Raw genomic sequence first — 16,676 nt, 5'->3', positions numbered from 1 at the left:
GAAGCCAAGAAGAGCTGCACTCTAAAACAAGATGGAAACGGGGTAGAGGGTAGTGCCGCCCTAACAGGTAAGCGATCTCCTTTGCGTACAAAGACATCGGTGGGGGTGCTCAGGCGTTCACTGCCTGCATTTTGGACGAGACAGCCGCGAAAGGCAAATGTTTGGTCTCTGTGACTTGTGTTCCCAACCACACTCTTTGCGCAAGGTCACGTGTTCAAAATCTGGCCCCATTTCTATGGGGACGAACTGCGGAAAACGCTCGCGTATTGTGCAATGTCGATCCAAGTAAAAAAAAAAAAACTCCAGGTGGTGGAAATTAATTCGCCGCCCTCCACTACGGCGCCTGTCGTGGGCCAGGGGCGCAGCTTCGGGACGTTAAACCCCGCTTACCTTACCACGGCGTTTACGCTGTGGATCCTCTTAATAATAATAATAATTGGTTTTGGGGAAAGAAAATGGCGCAGTATATGTCTCAAATATCGTTGGACACCTGAACCGCGCCGTAAGGGAAGGGATAAAGGAGGGAGTGAAATAATGAGGTGCCGTAGTGGAGGACTCCGGAGTAATTTCGACCACCTGGGGATCTTTAACGTGCACCGACATTGCACAGCACACGGGCGCTTTGGCGTTTTTCCTCCATAAAAACGCAACCGCCGCGGTCAGGTTCGAACCCGGGAACTCCGGATCAATAGCCGAACGCGCTAACCACTGAGCCAACCACGGCGGGCGCGGAGTTCGCTTTTTGCGCAGACAGCCCCAAAACTGAAGACAGAGACACTTTAAACCCTCAGTGTCGCCAACGGTACGATGGCCCAATGGGGTGACCGTCGATCGTCTTTCACCGTCCAGGCTAAGATCCTGTGCAAGGAACTACGTGCGACGCCAAAGAACAGAATCGGACCCTCCACCAGACGACTTAGACGCCAGCCCTGCAGCCTACGGGACAGTCACCCAGCTCGGCACTGAATGAAAGAAGTTGATGACATATGAGTGTACCAACAGTTTGTACCGACCTGACTTGAACGAATCCAAGCGCAGCAGCTTTCCTTCGGATGACTCAAGAATACCTCTCCGCTCGGCTGAGCGCTGGCAGCAGCTTGCACCAAACCGTGTCTGTGATGACCTATCAGAGACGAAGACTTCACGACGCACGGGCTGCGGCTGAAGCCTCGAGACGGCAGCGCTGGAATTGTGAGTCGGACTCGGCCTTCAACAACGAGTAACGGTGGAGCCGGGTGATCGGTGGCACACATGTCGAACCAACACGCCCATAGATCGACTTTCGCGTGTCCTGCACACATCTGTCCCCGACTACAGCGCGACGCCAGCGAACTTTAGTGGAAGCGTTCTTTCAGGAAAGGTCTGACCTAGCTGTGGACCCGTGTGGCCAGGCTGTTTGAACAGCGAAAAACAGCCGGAAACAACGTTCACGGGGGACCAGGCACTCAATCCAGAGATGTCATGACAAAAGCAGCTCAACAGGGCTGAATGTTTCCAATCCTTAGAAATCAACAAGGAACGTACGTAGAGCTTTGAGGGGGGGAGGGGAGAGCACTGAGAACAAACAACCCATCCCTCAACGCTACGACAGATGGCGTCTTAACGTACCGGGGAAGGCTGCAACGTAGTCGACTGAACTATGACGCAAAGCACCCCGTCATGATTGTCAAGGAACTGAGCGAAGCTTGCCGTTCTGCATGCAGTGCTCCGTCCAGAAAGCGTTCCAAGAAAACATATGCTGAACTTTACAACCGAGGCACAGGGAACTGCAGCAAGAATAACTGTGAACCCGCCCGTCTCCACCCCCCCCCCCCCCCCCGAAAAAACGAAACAAGCCGGAATATAAACAAGGTTCTGAGCGTAATCAGAATTTATCTTTTTTTTTGCGAAATTCAGGGGGTAAAAGTCGGGAGCTATTTCTATGTGTTAGATTCGGGTACAAATCGCGTTAATAAAAAAATTGCCCTGATTCGGGAATTTTATGGATAATTCTCGGGAGCAAAAAAAAAAATTATTATCAGCGCTAAATTTTGTGCGAGACATACAATGATCTGTTTCTTTGTTCATCATTTTCGGAAACAATTTAGAAATGGCAGATTCAAGTAGGAACTGTTTACCAGAAAGTTTTTTCTTCTCTTAACTGTTAGCATTATTTCCTCCCGTACATCCGTTTGAGGCCACAGCGGCGATTCGAAACGCACTACGCCTTTGGTGCAGACCGTCGTTTGCATGGATAGTGCTGTACAGTGATGCCACTAAGAATTCGGCAGACGCCCATGCGCTAATTAACCTGAAGCTGTTAAAACGTACATTTTGAACTTACCCCCAGATTCCTCGATGATACAGATAACGAGGGTTAAAAAAACATAAAAAGCATCAACAATATGCGTATCACAGGACACAGGCGCGTCACTAAAACGGTACAGAATAGAATGGTCATCAAATGCCACTATCTCCAAGTTTTTTTATATAAACATGCATGCTAACCGCAGTGAATAAAAAGTTATTGCATTTAGTTGATTACTGATATTACGACGACAATTATCCTTACTGTTTGTGTCGGCCTGGTCGCATATCCCACGTACAAAAACAACTTTTGTGCAGCGTTTTATATTGAAAAAAAAATCCTGAAACTCGAGCATCCTGTTTATAAGAAGCGCCGTCCTACTAACTCCGTGTTTTTCTCGCGCTACTTTCAGATGTCAACTTCCTTTCTTTCTGCGCATTTTTTTCTTCTGGCTATTGGGCAACTGCATTTCCACAAGGCTTCATTTGCTGCGTAAAGCATCACTTGTGTGAGCACAACCAGCCTTGAGCTATTTGCGCGGTGCATTTCCTCAGTTGCAATTAATCGACTTCGCAAAAGAGCGCCCTCATATGTATTTGCTTTAGCGTGCCGTGCTGATAAACACGAGCCACGTTACTGCGCCCACTGCAGGACAAACACCTGTGCCGTAGACCTCCGATTAACGGCCCTGTATCTGCGCCAGACGGGGCCACCCTGATCCTAGCGAACTTCCTGATCTCACCTCTGGGCCTGATTCCCCAGTCGCCCACGGCCGAGTTTCCCTTACCCTTGGAATCCAGCTTGTAAACCTAGTCGACCACACAAGAGTCACCTGCACTCAACACTAATACCCCCTGTTCCATTAAAGTTCCTCCTCCTCCCCATATGGGAGTAAAATAAAAGGGAGTGCACTACTTCACTTTATTTGGATCTCTCAGGCTTACCCGTCATTTTCACTTTCGAATTTCGCTGCTGTGTTAAGTGTGATTACAGCAGTTTCCTCGACAATGAGTTCCGAATTTTCAGGCTCGAATGTTGAGGAGAGGTGCTGGCGGCAGACGAGGTGGTAGTATAAAATTATAAGCTGCTGGAGCCCGATCGCGCAAAGAAATTTCAGGACCTGGAATGAAACGGGGTATAGTGCTGACACGTTAGCGTAAACGAGCTGCATAATGCGAAAACGGATATCACGAGAGCAAAGTTTCGCACGACTGGAGTCGAGACTCCAATGTCATGCGTCTCATGGACCTGCTATGCCAGCTATACGATTAAGCGACTGCCAGATTAACATTCCGAGAATGCTTCACCAGCGCTCGCGTGGTACTGACCGCATCATAAGTCGTGCACAAGTTTTCATAAGTGTGCATGGCGCACTATATGCAACCGTATTGTGTAGAACACGACAGACGTTTACCCCAGTTGGTACACAGCACCGTCAAGAGGTGACACCTACCGAGGAACTGTTCTCTGGAGACGTCTCCCCCTACTGTCAGCTGGGTGAGGAGCTCCAGGAAACCTGCGTGAAATGGCAGAGAGCACGAAGTGATTGATGTCACATAGTCGGCATCGCGCTCCGCACGCTTTGTTTGCCACGGCATGCAGTACAAAAGAGGCGACGAGCATAATACCCTCGAGCGTGACAATACAGACATGTATAAAAACCCACAAAAAATAAGCAGTAAAATAGTACGGGATGTCTCTGCCAGGAATAAAAAATGAGCGGTTGTGATCAAAAGCGAGTTCCAGAAAGCTTATTCCGCTGTGCATTCGGAAAACTCAGTACGATATCGCGATACTGTTTGGTTATTATTCGGTATTAATAAACGGCGTTACGGTGAGCAGATATGGGTCGGTATAATTAAAGGGGCTGTGAAAGGGGCCTCAACAAAGATGCGATGTGCCTAGGATACTAAACGACGCCGCCTCACAATATCCTCCAGCAAGAGTTTTTAGATGCGTTTTGTGGAAGCTGAGTTTTCTGTAGTAAAAATTTAAATTCCCGCGTATTCGCGCCTTTCCCTCTCCTCTCGTCGGCTTTTTGCAAGCTGAAATGTCGGCGCTCCTCCACCGGCCTCTCGCACTCGCCCCCTCCGCCGGCTGCCGACTCGCGCGAGCTAATGCTTGCAGTCCGCTGCTGACGTAACGGGCGCTACATGACGTAACGAGCGCGGATTCGGGCGAAAGCCCAGCACCGCAGGTCGCCGCTAGGCGCAGAATAATAATAATAATAATAATAATAATAATAATAATAATAATAATAATAATAATAATAATAATAATAATAATAATAATAATAATAATAATAATAATAATAATAATAATAATAGTTGTTTTTTGGGGAAAGGAAATGGCGCAGTATCTGTCCCATATATCGTTGGACACCCGAACCGCGCCGTAAGGGAAGGGAGTTTTGAAAATTGTACTGTAAATTATCGGCTCGCTATTGAGGTCCTGTACGCGGCATGAACGCTCGTTGGCCTGTGCTATACATAATGCGAGCATTTTATAGACAATCTCAAACACCCTTTTCAGGGTCCCTTTAAGTCTTTGTAGCATTGTATTTGGGCCCCTGTCTACACATCTTCGCTACAAAGCGATTGGCTACTTGCGCTGGTGCATACAGTATCACAAAATCAGCATACCTAGAGCGAAGCAAAGTACACAGACTTGTGTTATTGTGTTTTATGGCGCTTATATAAGCGGTTAGGCATGCTCTACAGATAAAATTAGCATGCACTTTGCAGGTACACCTGCAAGGTCTGCGAGGTTAGAGATGAATTAAGCCATACTGCCAACCTCGGTCATAGTCCCCAGAGCTCAGAGGTCGAACCCTGAGCGGGGGTTCGGCTGCTGGCAGGTCGATGCTGACGCCTTCGACTGTGTCCAGGCTCTCCAGGAGCTTAGGGTCGAAGAGGAGAGTGTCCTCTGGCTCGCCTCCATTCTGTAAACAAAGTTCAGACCACGGATAGAAGGACATTAGTGCGATGCGACGACGATGCAGTAGAGGCTGTTGAACAACGAGGCTTCGATACGCTTTCAGCAACTCTGTTTATTTGTCGGCCAAGCTGGCACGAAATTAATACCCTATTTATTAGCGTAACGAACGCACTTTCTCCCCCCCCCCCCCCCAAAAAAAAAGAAATCTCTCAAAATTTGGGAGGCACTTTCATTATGCGGCGTGTAAAATCCAGACAAAAAAAAAGTAAAGTGGTAAAAACGCGACAAAAAGTACAGGCTGGTGGAATAAAATGTTTGACCTGGTGCGAATCAATTATCAAACAAAACAAAACGCATTATTCAGCAGACGTTCCATGCTCGAGAACACATCCAATAACTTTTTTTTAAACGCACGCGTACAATTCGTGTAGGGGCCCGTAATGCCGTCCAAAGAGAGCGCGGCTAGAGTTCACTCTGGCACAGATAAGAGCATCCAGCACGAAGCCCAGCCGCAACAAGTTGCTACAATATTTGAAACGGCAGATCGAACGCTGAACCGCGCATAAACCATCATATCCATCCAGGAACAGCTTGAAACCAGATTTTGTCGCCATTTTAACATCACGCCACCTCTTCTCACCAAAACCAGTTGAAACCTGATTCCCTTTTCACATCACGCCACCTCTTCGCGCCAAAACTGCAAATCCATCCACCATGCCAACCTAACCGATGTCAGGTGGGCCAAGGACCATATTTTCGGTGTGGGCCAACTCCTGCATTTTTAGGGTGGACCAAGTGAAAAAAGTTTTGGAGGTGTGTCAACTCCCAAATTACGGGGGTGGACCAACCCCCAAATTTTACGGAGGTGGGCAACTGTCGAATTTTATGAAGGTGTGCGTCAACTGCGAAAGTTTGGGGGTGGGCCACCTGTCCAACTTTGCGGGCGGGCCAACTGTCAAATTTCGGAGGTGGGCAATGTGCCAAATATTCGGGGTGGTTAAACTGCCAAATTTTGGGATGACCAATGTGCCAAATTTTCTAGAGGTGTGCCAATCGCGAAATTTTGTGGGTCCTTCGGTGTTTTAGATTTTATGGTGCTCTCTGCCATGGGCCAAATTTCGGGAGTCCTTCGGAATTTGAAATTTGACGACGTTCTCCGATTCGTTCCTGAGGGTACACGTGACTTCGATGACGTCATCTCCCAACTGATCAGATGACAATCAGGGAATTCCGTTATGGAGAAGCCAGGTGGTTTTCGTGAGACCACAAGCTAAATGCTATTGCATTAAAAATGTGTACTTCTTGGTAGCCAAAGAAGGAGGTGCGTTTATTACGCGATTTTCTTTTTTTCAATACAATCAGCGGCGCGAACAATGACAACACTGTGAATGTATCATTGCCACCAACCATCACATATCGCGAGGCACAAGCGCTCGTGCACTGCTGACGTCGATGATTGCGCGTGCCTCTGCAAGCTCGGCTTGGCCGCGGCGGGAGCGCCAAGATGAAGCATGGTAACCACTCTTCGTGTAAAATGGATCACAGCAACGTCTGACCAGTGCAGGCGATGTATGGCACGATACACGCGCTTTCTCCCTGATGCGTATGAACTCGAAGACGCCTGTCTCGGCTCCGTGGCGCCTTTGCACACAATGATTTCGGTGACTAAATGAGCCAACAACTATTGAGAGCTGCGAGCAACATGTAGACGATGTGAGCGAGTGCATTGTTGCAGAGGAGTCGCCAAAGACGGAAGAAACAGTGTGTTGGCCAAATGTTCAGGGGAATCCCCCAAGGTGGAGTAGAGTTGTAATATTTTTTTTCTTTAACTGCAAAGTTTCCGAGAAAGATGTACAGCTTTCCTTTGTAGCTGTAGGGCTGCGCTTGGGCGGATGCCAATGAGTAATTACTCCCTTATTACAGAGAGAATAAACGTGTGCATAGCGACTGCCGCACTTCATGGTCCGAGCCACCGGCACAAGAGGGAACAAGTGGTCACGAATACACTCGACATATGCAACGCCCAAGCTGTAGTTTTGGAGGACTTCGACTAGCAACGGGATAGTGTGCCCTGAATTTTATCAAGGCTATCAGTGGATTCAGTGACGCCGAGAGCAATGATTGCGAAGGTGACGGGGATGTTGAGGTAAGCTGGCAAGGCACGCGAAGAAAGCGTAAAGATGGAAAGAGGAGCTATTGAATTGAACAACAGAGAATTTAGCCAGCGATGAAATACGCTGACTTGCTACTCTGCGTACGGAAAGTATTTAGGGAGAGAGAGAGAGAGATGAAATGGGAGAAGTTTAGGAAATTGGAAAGTTCACTGTACAGCTCGAAATATACCAGGTGCTTCAGGGAAGCTGTTCACTAATTTTTAAAAATAGGGTTTTTCAGTTAAAGAGATGCTTTTTGTGGCATAGTAATACCAGTGCTGGCGAACGTTAAGGAACAGGCGAAGAGAGTCTCAGCAGCGCAATAAAACATTGTCGTGAAGGTACTAACTGCTATAACGGCCGCATTCTCTCAGATAAGGCGCTATCTACAGTGGGCTCCATGCACATGTTTGCGTTCACTTTATGCGCTTCTATATGCATCTCAAGCGAAAAAAAAGCGCAAAACACTGAAGAGAAGGCAAAGCGCACGCGAACCCCTCCCCCCATACACAGACACACGCGGACGAACGAACTCAATGACTTCAAAGGTAACCGCAACTGAAGGCGGCAATGGCTGGAATGCTGTTGACCTGACGAATAGAGGGGGGTAGGGAAAAGGGATGGCAGGGCTGTGGCTCGGCAAAAAGACAGACTGCTTGGATGAAAAGTTCTGATGTTTCGTGCACTGAACTGTCCGCTATAGGTCGTGGAAACCAGCAGAAGCTTGGACGTGAAGGCGCCGAGGAGGTGAAGAAGAAACGACGCGCTGGAAAGTTTTGTGATACGAAAAACAACGACGACTGAACGTCAGTAAACCAATCATAGTAAGTTTAGCCCCTTTATGCTTCTCGGATCGTAGCGCTGCGATCAAGGAAAGCGTTTAATTTCAACGCAGCGAGAAACAAGCAAAGAAAAAAAACAGGAGAAGCGTTTTTGCGTGCGCTGCAGTCCGCTCGAGAGGTCTTGGTCAACAGTTTTAAGGCCAAAGGCTTTTCGCTTGAGCCGCATAACAGAGCCATTAAGGCACTATTAGAGACCGAATGACCTTGAAATGCTAGCAGGTGGTTTCTTCTTGCGGTAGAGAGGCTTCCTGTTTGACTTGTGTTTTGAATGATCCGCTACACGGAGCGTTCTAGGAAGATTCAATTCACTGCAGTTGAACGCTGTGGCCTTAAGACTTTTGGCCAAGACTGTACGAGTAAACTGATGCGCTTCAGCTCGTCGAGCAACGCTATATGACCAAATAAATTCCCTGAATGGTAGAAGGGATCATACATACTTTCCGCAGTTAAAGAAAAAATAAAGGGAAAAATGTGTACTGCTTTGACGGGCCTTGAAAGAGGACGTTCTGTAACAGTGCCCTGCAGTGGGCGTAGAGTCAGGATGATGATGACTGCCATCCCCCGCATGAGCGAAGGCTGCATGCAGTTCTGACACCGATGTAGAGCTTCGCGCCGAGCCCACAGGACGAACTACAGCCGACGCTTCACAAGTATAATTACATTCATTTCTTTCTGGCCTCGTTTATTTTTCTCGTTCAACTGCTCGCGCGAGTGCACGTGTCATTCCGAGTGGTATACACAACTGTCAGTCATCACATGCTGCAGCTTGGCATGTGTTGAGGTGTTCGTGAACGTTGGGGCATGCGGCTAGCGCAAAGGCATGCACATATGCGCGGAGCGCGGCGACCATGCGTTGCCGTGTTCTCTCTAAGTACACGACTCACTCAGTACTTAATTTTCTTTCAAGCAGCGATGAAATTTCTTGATTTAAAATTGAGATTTAAGCTGGCGTCAGGTAACATGACACCACTGCTACTGCAGGCACAAGCGTCTGGGGACGGTGGCTAAGGCGTTCGGCTGCTGAGCAGCACGTGTTCTCTTCGACAGAGGGGAAATGCAAACACGCCCGTGCGCTGCGCGTTGCCACTGGTGCAGGCTGAATTAAGCGCGCCAGGTGAATGCAATTAACCCGAGAAAAAGTATATGGCCTGTCTCACGTCCCACGTGAAGCTTAGGGTATACCAGGCATACAAATTAGGCGTGAATGGCTTACTTCGGCACACGGCCACGTATATTTAGGCGTGGATGGCAGACTTCGGCAACTGCTGACGCCATGCGAGGTGATGGTGACGTCACTGGGGGGCTTTCGGACCACTGCTGCTGGTCAGTGCTGTTGCCGATGGGCCACTTATAATTCTTCCGCATTAAAAGTGTGACTGTGGGATAGGCACTACAGCTGGCCATGGCATACGCAAGCTTTTGTTACATGCACGACAGGCACTGCACTGATTCATTTGTTAGCAGCGGTATTACTGGAAGAGTGAATTATGGCCATTTCACATGTCTGTACTGGTGAACTAGCTTTCTATTGGAGCAATGCTCACATGTGACAGTTTCTAATGACTTCAAATGATCTTGAGTATGCCTTGGATTGGGGGGAGGGGGGGGGGGGGGGTTGGAGGAGAAATGTCTGGGAGTCTTTCTTCAAGCTACGCCTTCGGGCTGAAATGTCGCAGGGATGTGGCTAGTCCTATAGCTGCAGTAACGGGAAGCGATGAGATAAGAGGACAAGAAGCTACAGGGAGTAGCCAAACGGTACAGATGAACGGGCTCAAGTGGTTTCATATGACGCGCGGCCAGAAAAAAAAAAGGGGGGGGGGGATTCAATTCGACTGGCATCCCCTCTTTCAGAAGGAGAAACGTGCGAACTGTGCTAAGTAGCCGCGGTTCTGCGTAGCCAGCGTGTACAACAACGAAATTCGGATCAGGACGCAGCGGCTAAATTAACCTGAGTGGTACAAGACAACAATTTTCTCTCTGGCCGCACGTCTCGCCTACACTACGCAGAGACAGAGTGTATACGTGTCGCCTTCTCTGACGGTGAAGCGCAGCCACGTAAGCGTTATCTGATAAGAGAGGTTATCAGTCGCTTAATAGCCCGTCATACGCGGTTCGCACGTGAACGTAGACATGTACTCTACACTCTCGAGTCGGAGAGAAAAAAAAATTGGCAGAGCCAGAGTTCCGAGTTCAATGATGATTGCTTCCCCACAGGCACAGCTGAAAACATCGCACACATCATCCATGCACGCTGCATGCTTTTATCTCGCACGAAGGTGGTCTCAGCCATGTGCTTTTTTTTTAAAAAGGCGCTGGCGCCTGAGACAGAGAAACGCGGAAATGCTTCGCATACGTGCTCGTATACATACACACGAGTTCAGTGTTACCTACAACGCGACCGCGGCAGATGGAATTTGCGGTGCAATTAGCATAGCAATGCACACGCCATTCTGCGCAAGCATGCATGGGACGCTGCATGGTGCTGGACTTCCCCTTTCTGTATAGGCATTTGCCGCTTGTAAGCATTGCCTGCATCGAACTATGTCCCTTGAAGTGACCACGTATGCCGTAGATTATGCCTTGCGGGTCAGCTATATAGCGCCGAGTCGGAAGGTGAAAGCTTACGAGCTGGGGTCGCGTATACTGAGCAGCTCAGAGAAACTATTAAAGGCAGGTATACTGTATTTACTCGCATAGGTTCAACGTTTAGGAGAATCACGAAACTACAGAGAAGATATGTGATAAGGAAGTAATTATTAGGATCCGATCAAGTGAGAACCAGGACAAAATTTTCTTCGAACTTTCTGAGAAATAGCTGTACAGGTGTCCTTATTAGCTGTACACGGCTGAGCTTGGGTGGATGACAATGAGTAATTCCTCCTTTATTACTCCAATATAATAAAGGCACCCATTCGAAGAGTCCTTGTATTTTGGAAACAAAAATAATTAACAGCGGTATAAATTTGCCCACAGTGTTATTCACACATCCCAAATTAGCACCAAGTTTTCAGACAAAAAGTGCGTTCTTTACGCGAATAAATACGGTATGCACTCCCAAGCGCCAAGCAGCACATATACACGACATTTGGGCGCTAAGGTTCAGGCGAACAACCTAAAAACGTTATGACTCACTTCCCGCACATTACTGCCGAAGTCGTGGCCTCGGTGCAGTCAATCAAAATCCCCTTTTTTAACAACCCAGCTCCTGTTTTAGACCGGTTAATATTTCCCGTGATCACATCAAAGAAAGGTACAAAGCCTGACCGGCGACTGCCCGTGCACGGGTAATTGTATCACTGCTCGAGCAAGATACCCTGAATTCTATAACGGCTATTTTATACAGTGTACACCGGTTTGCTGGGATTACCGTTCGCGGTGAAGTGTCGCGGTGGACACCCTGCCCTAGCTCCTAATCTATATTCTTAAGGAACGCCCCCCCCCCCCCCCCCCCCTCCCTTGCCTCCCTCCAACAGTTGCTTGAGGCGTGTATGGCATAGAAGGATTCCTAGTCACCGCTGAAAATAGTTTACAGGTTACAACTGCGCATACAGTTATGCGCACTTCGATGCTCGCGGAACTAACCATCGGGTACCGGTACCGGCCAGCAATATGGTAGCCGCATGCAGTGTGCATCTTTTTTTTTTACGTTATCACTGCCACGCGCACGACCAACCACCCCGGGAAACCAAACAAAAATAAATAAAACAGAATAGAACCAAAAGCTTCCCAAGCACGTTGGCAATAGGCAGTACACTATGGATGCGTCAGCGATCACTCGCGCAATGCCTAAACCACGAGTAAAATGCCAACTGCTACAAATGACGTCTCCCTGCTTGCGGCTCTCCAGTCTTTGGTCGACTCGTGGCATATGATATACTATATCATGTGCGTCCGGCTTTGCGTCGTGGCAAGCAGGCCGCTTGCTCGTTTCTTCTTTTTCGGGCTGTCAACAACAGACTGTGCAGACGCTACACTCTAAACAAAAGGAGTAAAACTGTCCTGTAGCGCACACCCTTTTATAAAAGGGTGTTTAACAGTTTACCCCCGTTTTACTCCCGTATAGGTGTATAGGTGTTTAGAGTGTAGCACAGCTATAGTGCACGTGTGATCCCCGCCAGCACCTGCTCTGCAGATTCTGGCCTATGGCGGAGGCGCTGTTAATGCGCACACGTGCTTTGAGAGGCGCAAAAAAGAAAAAAAAATTCCTTCCAAACGTGGTACTCGGCCAAAGCAAACTTGACCCCAACCGCAGCAGGCAAGAAATATATGTCTCGCGTACTCACAATTCATGCGGCACGTTCGAACCTGTTCAGACTGTTGTCGATGCTAATTCAAACTTGAAGAGGGTCCGAAAATTGGTCGCATTATGTGGAGTTCGAATTAAAGGAAGCCGGTGTGGACCCCCCTTAATACAGTTAACAGCGACGGAACCGAAGCCGCCGGTTCGCATAAACCGGAAGTTCGAATTAAGCGAGCTCGGATAAACGAGACCCCACTGCATGCGTTTATATGCTCGGCGCTCCGTATACAAGCATGCGCGTCAAATTCAGTACTGTGAAGACAACCGGGGCTACAGCTGATTCAATGTGTCAGCTGGAAACGGCGAAACACAACAAAATAAAGACGGCCGAAGACATCGCCTTTGTGTGTACCGTCTTCGTTCGTTGTGGGTTCCAGCCGAGACGTCAGATTAACTTCCGAGTAAGTGTGGTCTAATTTCTCTTGCTCCGTGGTCTCAACGTAACAGCTAAATTACGCAACACTTCACAGTACGCCAACGCAGTGACCGCGCAACTAATCAATGCAAAGTGAACAAAACAGAAGAAAACACCGGCATCGTATGCTCACACTTCTGGCCACGCAGCTGAAGCAACACAGTCTCATAGCACTGAGCGCACACAAGCACCGGAATAGGAAAGGCTTCAAGGGCGCCACGAGACTACGTGAGCAACCCTTGCTATCAGTGCTTAGATATGCGAGTGGCGAGAGGCGGTGCATATGCACAGGATCCTACCGTTACACCACTCACCGTTCCTGTCATTTTTAATTTTCCTACTTTGTTGCTCATTTTTTCTTCCATACTTCTTTTTCTACCTCGAGCGAAAAGCCCGTCGTCAGGCGCTCTTTTCAATGCCGCGACAATCTGGCCATAATAACACAACGGAAACACGCTCTCACGGTTCGACCTCTAACGGGTCGAACCGCGCAGTACGCAAGCTATAGGAGCACCCCTTCGAGGCACGGAGCCCTCCTTCAAGGTGAACCTGTCGGGTCCCCGTACGTATATAGCACCGCCCTCACTCAGCCGCAAGGAATATCACCCATGCTCGCAAAGGCCAGTCCGGGCAGACCGTCAGTACAGACCTTGCTCGCGATCGGTTTCAAATTGCGGCTGGCGTAGCACGGCCTTTCACACACGCTCCCGAACAGGTATGCCGGTGCGAACGCACGCGGAAGTTATGCGACGAGACGGAATTCGCCGGCGCCTTTGTTGTATGCTTATAGACGCGCTCGTCTCGCAGAACCCCTTCGGGATATATGCGGGGTTGTACCGACGTAGATATAATGGCGTGTTTTCGGCGGGGAAAGTGACCAGTCCAGTTGCACACGCGCGACCGATATTCGCACACGACAGGAATCTCACCGTCATGAAGGAACGGAAGGGCGACTTGAATGAGTTCGTCATCATCATCATCATCAGCCTTACTACACCCACTGCAGGGCAAAGGCCTCTCCCATGTCTCTCCAATTAACCCTATCCTTTGCCAGCTGCATTCACCCTTTGCCTGCAAACTTCTTAATCTCATCCGCCCACCTAACCTTCTGCCGCCCCCTGCTACGCTTACTTTCTCTTGGAATCCACTCCGTTACCCTTAAGGACCAGCGGACACCTTGCCTTCGCATTACATGCCCTGCCCAAGCCCATTTCTTTCTCTTGATTTCGACTAGGATGTCATTAACCCGTGTTTGTTCCCTCACCCACTCTGCCCGCTTCCGATCTCTTAACGTTACACCTATCATTTTCCTTTCCATGGCTCGCTGCGTTGTCCTTAACTTAAGCTGAACTCTTTTTGTTAGCCTCCACGTTTCTGCCCCGTAGGTGAGTACCGGTAAGATTATGCTGTTGTACACTTTCCTCTCGAGGGAAATTGGTAAACTGCCACTCATGATCTGCGATAATTTGCCATATGCGCTCCACCCCATTCTTATCCATCTAGTTATCTCCCTCTCATGATCCGGATCAGCTGCCACTACCTGCCCTAAGTAGACGTATTCCGTCACAATTTCTAGGCTCTAGCTGCCAATTGTGAACTGTTGTTCCCTTGCTAGGCTGTTGAACATTACCTTGGTTTTCTGCATGTTAATTTTTAGACCCATCGATCTGCTCTGCCTGTCTAACTCATTGATCATGATTTGCAGTTCACCCCCTGAGTGACTCAGCAAGGCAATGCCATCAGCAAATCCCAGATTATTTAGGTATTATCCATTTATTCTTATTCCCAACTGTTCCCAATTCAGGCCTCGAGATACCTCCTGTAAACATGCGGTGAACAGCATTGGCGAGATCGTGTCTCCTTGCCTGACGCCCTTCCTTATTGGAATTTTATTGCTGACTTTATAGAGGACTATAGTAGCTGTGGAGTTGCTATATATATCTTCCAGTATTTTCACATAAGGCTCTTCTACCCCCTGATTACGCAATGCCTGTATGACTGCTGAGGTTTCCACTGAGTCGAATGCTTTCTCGTAATCAATGAAAGCTATATATAGAGGTTGGTTATATTCTGCGCATTTCTCTATCACCTGATTGATAGTGTGAATATGATCTATTGTGGAATATCCTTTACGAAAGCCTGCCTGATCATTTGGTTGATTAAAGTCTAACGTTGCCCTGACTCTATTAGCGATTACCTTAGTAAATTCTTTGTAGGCAACGGATAGTAAGCTGATCGGCCTGTAATTTTTCAAGTCCTTGGCGTCTCCCTTCTTATGAATTAAGATAATGTTTGCATTCTTCCAAGCTTCTGGTACAGTCGAGGTCATAAGGCACTGCGTATACAGGGTGGCTAGTTTTTCGTATGAGTTCGTAACAACGAGTATTTCGCTGTAGTGGGCATGTAAAGAAGACCCAAAGGGTGCTTAAACTTGGAAAGCGAGAATATCGCTACAGCTAGCTGTAGTGGATTCAGGCTAGCTTGAATTGCTTCTAGGGCCGATCGAATTGTGGCCGCAGCGCAGAAGAGTGTTTATATAGGCTGGATGCCGCGTTGGCTCAGTGGTTATGGCGCTCGGCTGCTGACTCAAAAGACGCGGGTTCGATCCCGGCAGCGGCTTTCGAATTTCGATGGAGGCGAAATTCTAGAGGCCCGTGTATATACTGTGCGTTGTCAGTGTAAGTTAAAGAACCCCAGGTGGTCGAAATTTCCGGAGCCCTTCACTACGGCGACCCTCATAGCCTGAGTCGATTTGGCAGCACGTTAAACCGCGATCAACCAACCAGAAGTCTATAGCATACAAGGCACCAATTAGGCCGTTCATGCAGTTAACTGATCAGCGAATAGCGTTTAAGAGAAAATCACATCGTGCCGAATTAATTTTTAAGGAGCCACAGAATGCATTGCATTGCAGTGGCCCAGTTTAAAAATATATTGGAAGGGGCTAGTACACAAGTGGACTCGAAAGAAATCCGATTGGTGCCAATTGCGTTTCGGGTCCTTCCAATTCTTTTTTGAATGTATTAGTGCACACTATAGTTCTTCGCACAGGCCACTTTTAGTGACTTCTAACTGTAATCTCCATGCATGCAAGGTTCTTTTTCTTCATCTTCATAGATCAGTGACTTCAATAATTTCACTAATCATGCACAGACACTGCTGCCCGTCAAGTTGCCTACATCTATCTAGCGCACAGGCATTGTAAACGATAAGACGGTGTGCGTATCACTTGGCGCGAGCCCAGCGACGCGCTAAGCGAAACTGGCCTCACCGGCCGATCAAGCCGACGCAAGAACGAATGAATGAAAGTCGGCGAAATGGGTTTCCGGTACACGTCTTAGCGCGCGCGTGTTCGCGCTCCCGGCAGCCCCCAGACGCGGGCCCCCCGCACCTCGCGCGGTTCGGGAACGGAGAAAGGATGCCGCTGGAACAGGAGCGCACGCTGATTTACATCTCCGGTCGGGAATGGGCCAAGAACCCGTTCGCTCCCGGCACACGACTCGGATGGAGACGAACGCAGGAGTACGTACTTACCGTTACTCGCATGATGTAGCTGCTGCGCCGACGTTGTGGGCCTCTGTGACGACGTGGAGAGCGTACAGTGGCGCGGCACGGCGTCAAAGTATGCTCGACGACGACACCGGTCGGGTTTGAAATGCGGTTTCAACGAGGTGCGTGGCACACTGGCGCTTCGCACTGCAGACGACGTTGCCACCGCACCGATGCCGGCTGAAGCGCAGAC

General features: G+C 48.7%; 1 protein-coding gene across 3 annotated transcripts in view; it reads right to left on the bottom strand.

The window, feature by feature from the left end:
* Positions 1 to 16,676, bottom strand: part of Gnpnat (glucosamine 6-phosphate N-acetyltransferase) — a 27,971-nt gene extending 11,295 nt beyond the window's left edge. Inside the window, exons 1-3 of one of the 3 annotated variants that reach the window (XM_077665257.1) lie at positions 16,469 to 16,676; positions 5,084 to 5,228; positions 3,741 to 3,803 (exon numbers count right to left, since the gene is read on the bottom strand). In XM_077665257.1, coding sequence (XP_077521383.1) covers positions 3,741 to 3,803; positions 5,084 to 5,228; positions 16,469 to 16,480 — 220 coding nt within the window. In that variant the 5' untranslated portion in view covers positions 16,481 to 16,676. Of the gene's footprint in view, positions 1 to 3,740; positions 3,804 to 5,083; positions 5,229 to 6,631; positions 6,758 to 13,067; positions 13,216 to 16,468 lie in introns of those variants that run through there. The other 2 variants (XM_077665256.1, XM_077665258.1) reach the window with 2 other exon arrangements.

The sequence above is a fragment of the Amblyomma americanum genome, chromosome 5 (assembly GCF_052857255.1).
Source record: "Amblyomma americanum isolate KBUSLIRL-KWMA chromosome 5, ASM5285725v1, whole genome shotgun sequence".
Taxonomy (NCBI): domain Eukaryota; kingdom Metazoa; phylum Arthropoda; class Arachnida; order Ixodida; family Ixodidae; genus Amblyomma; species Amblyomma americanum.
Note: the sequence above shows the minus strand (reverse complement) of the source record. Positions and strands in the feature narration are given on the sequence as shown.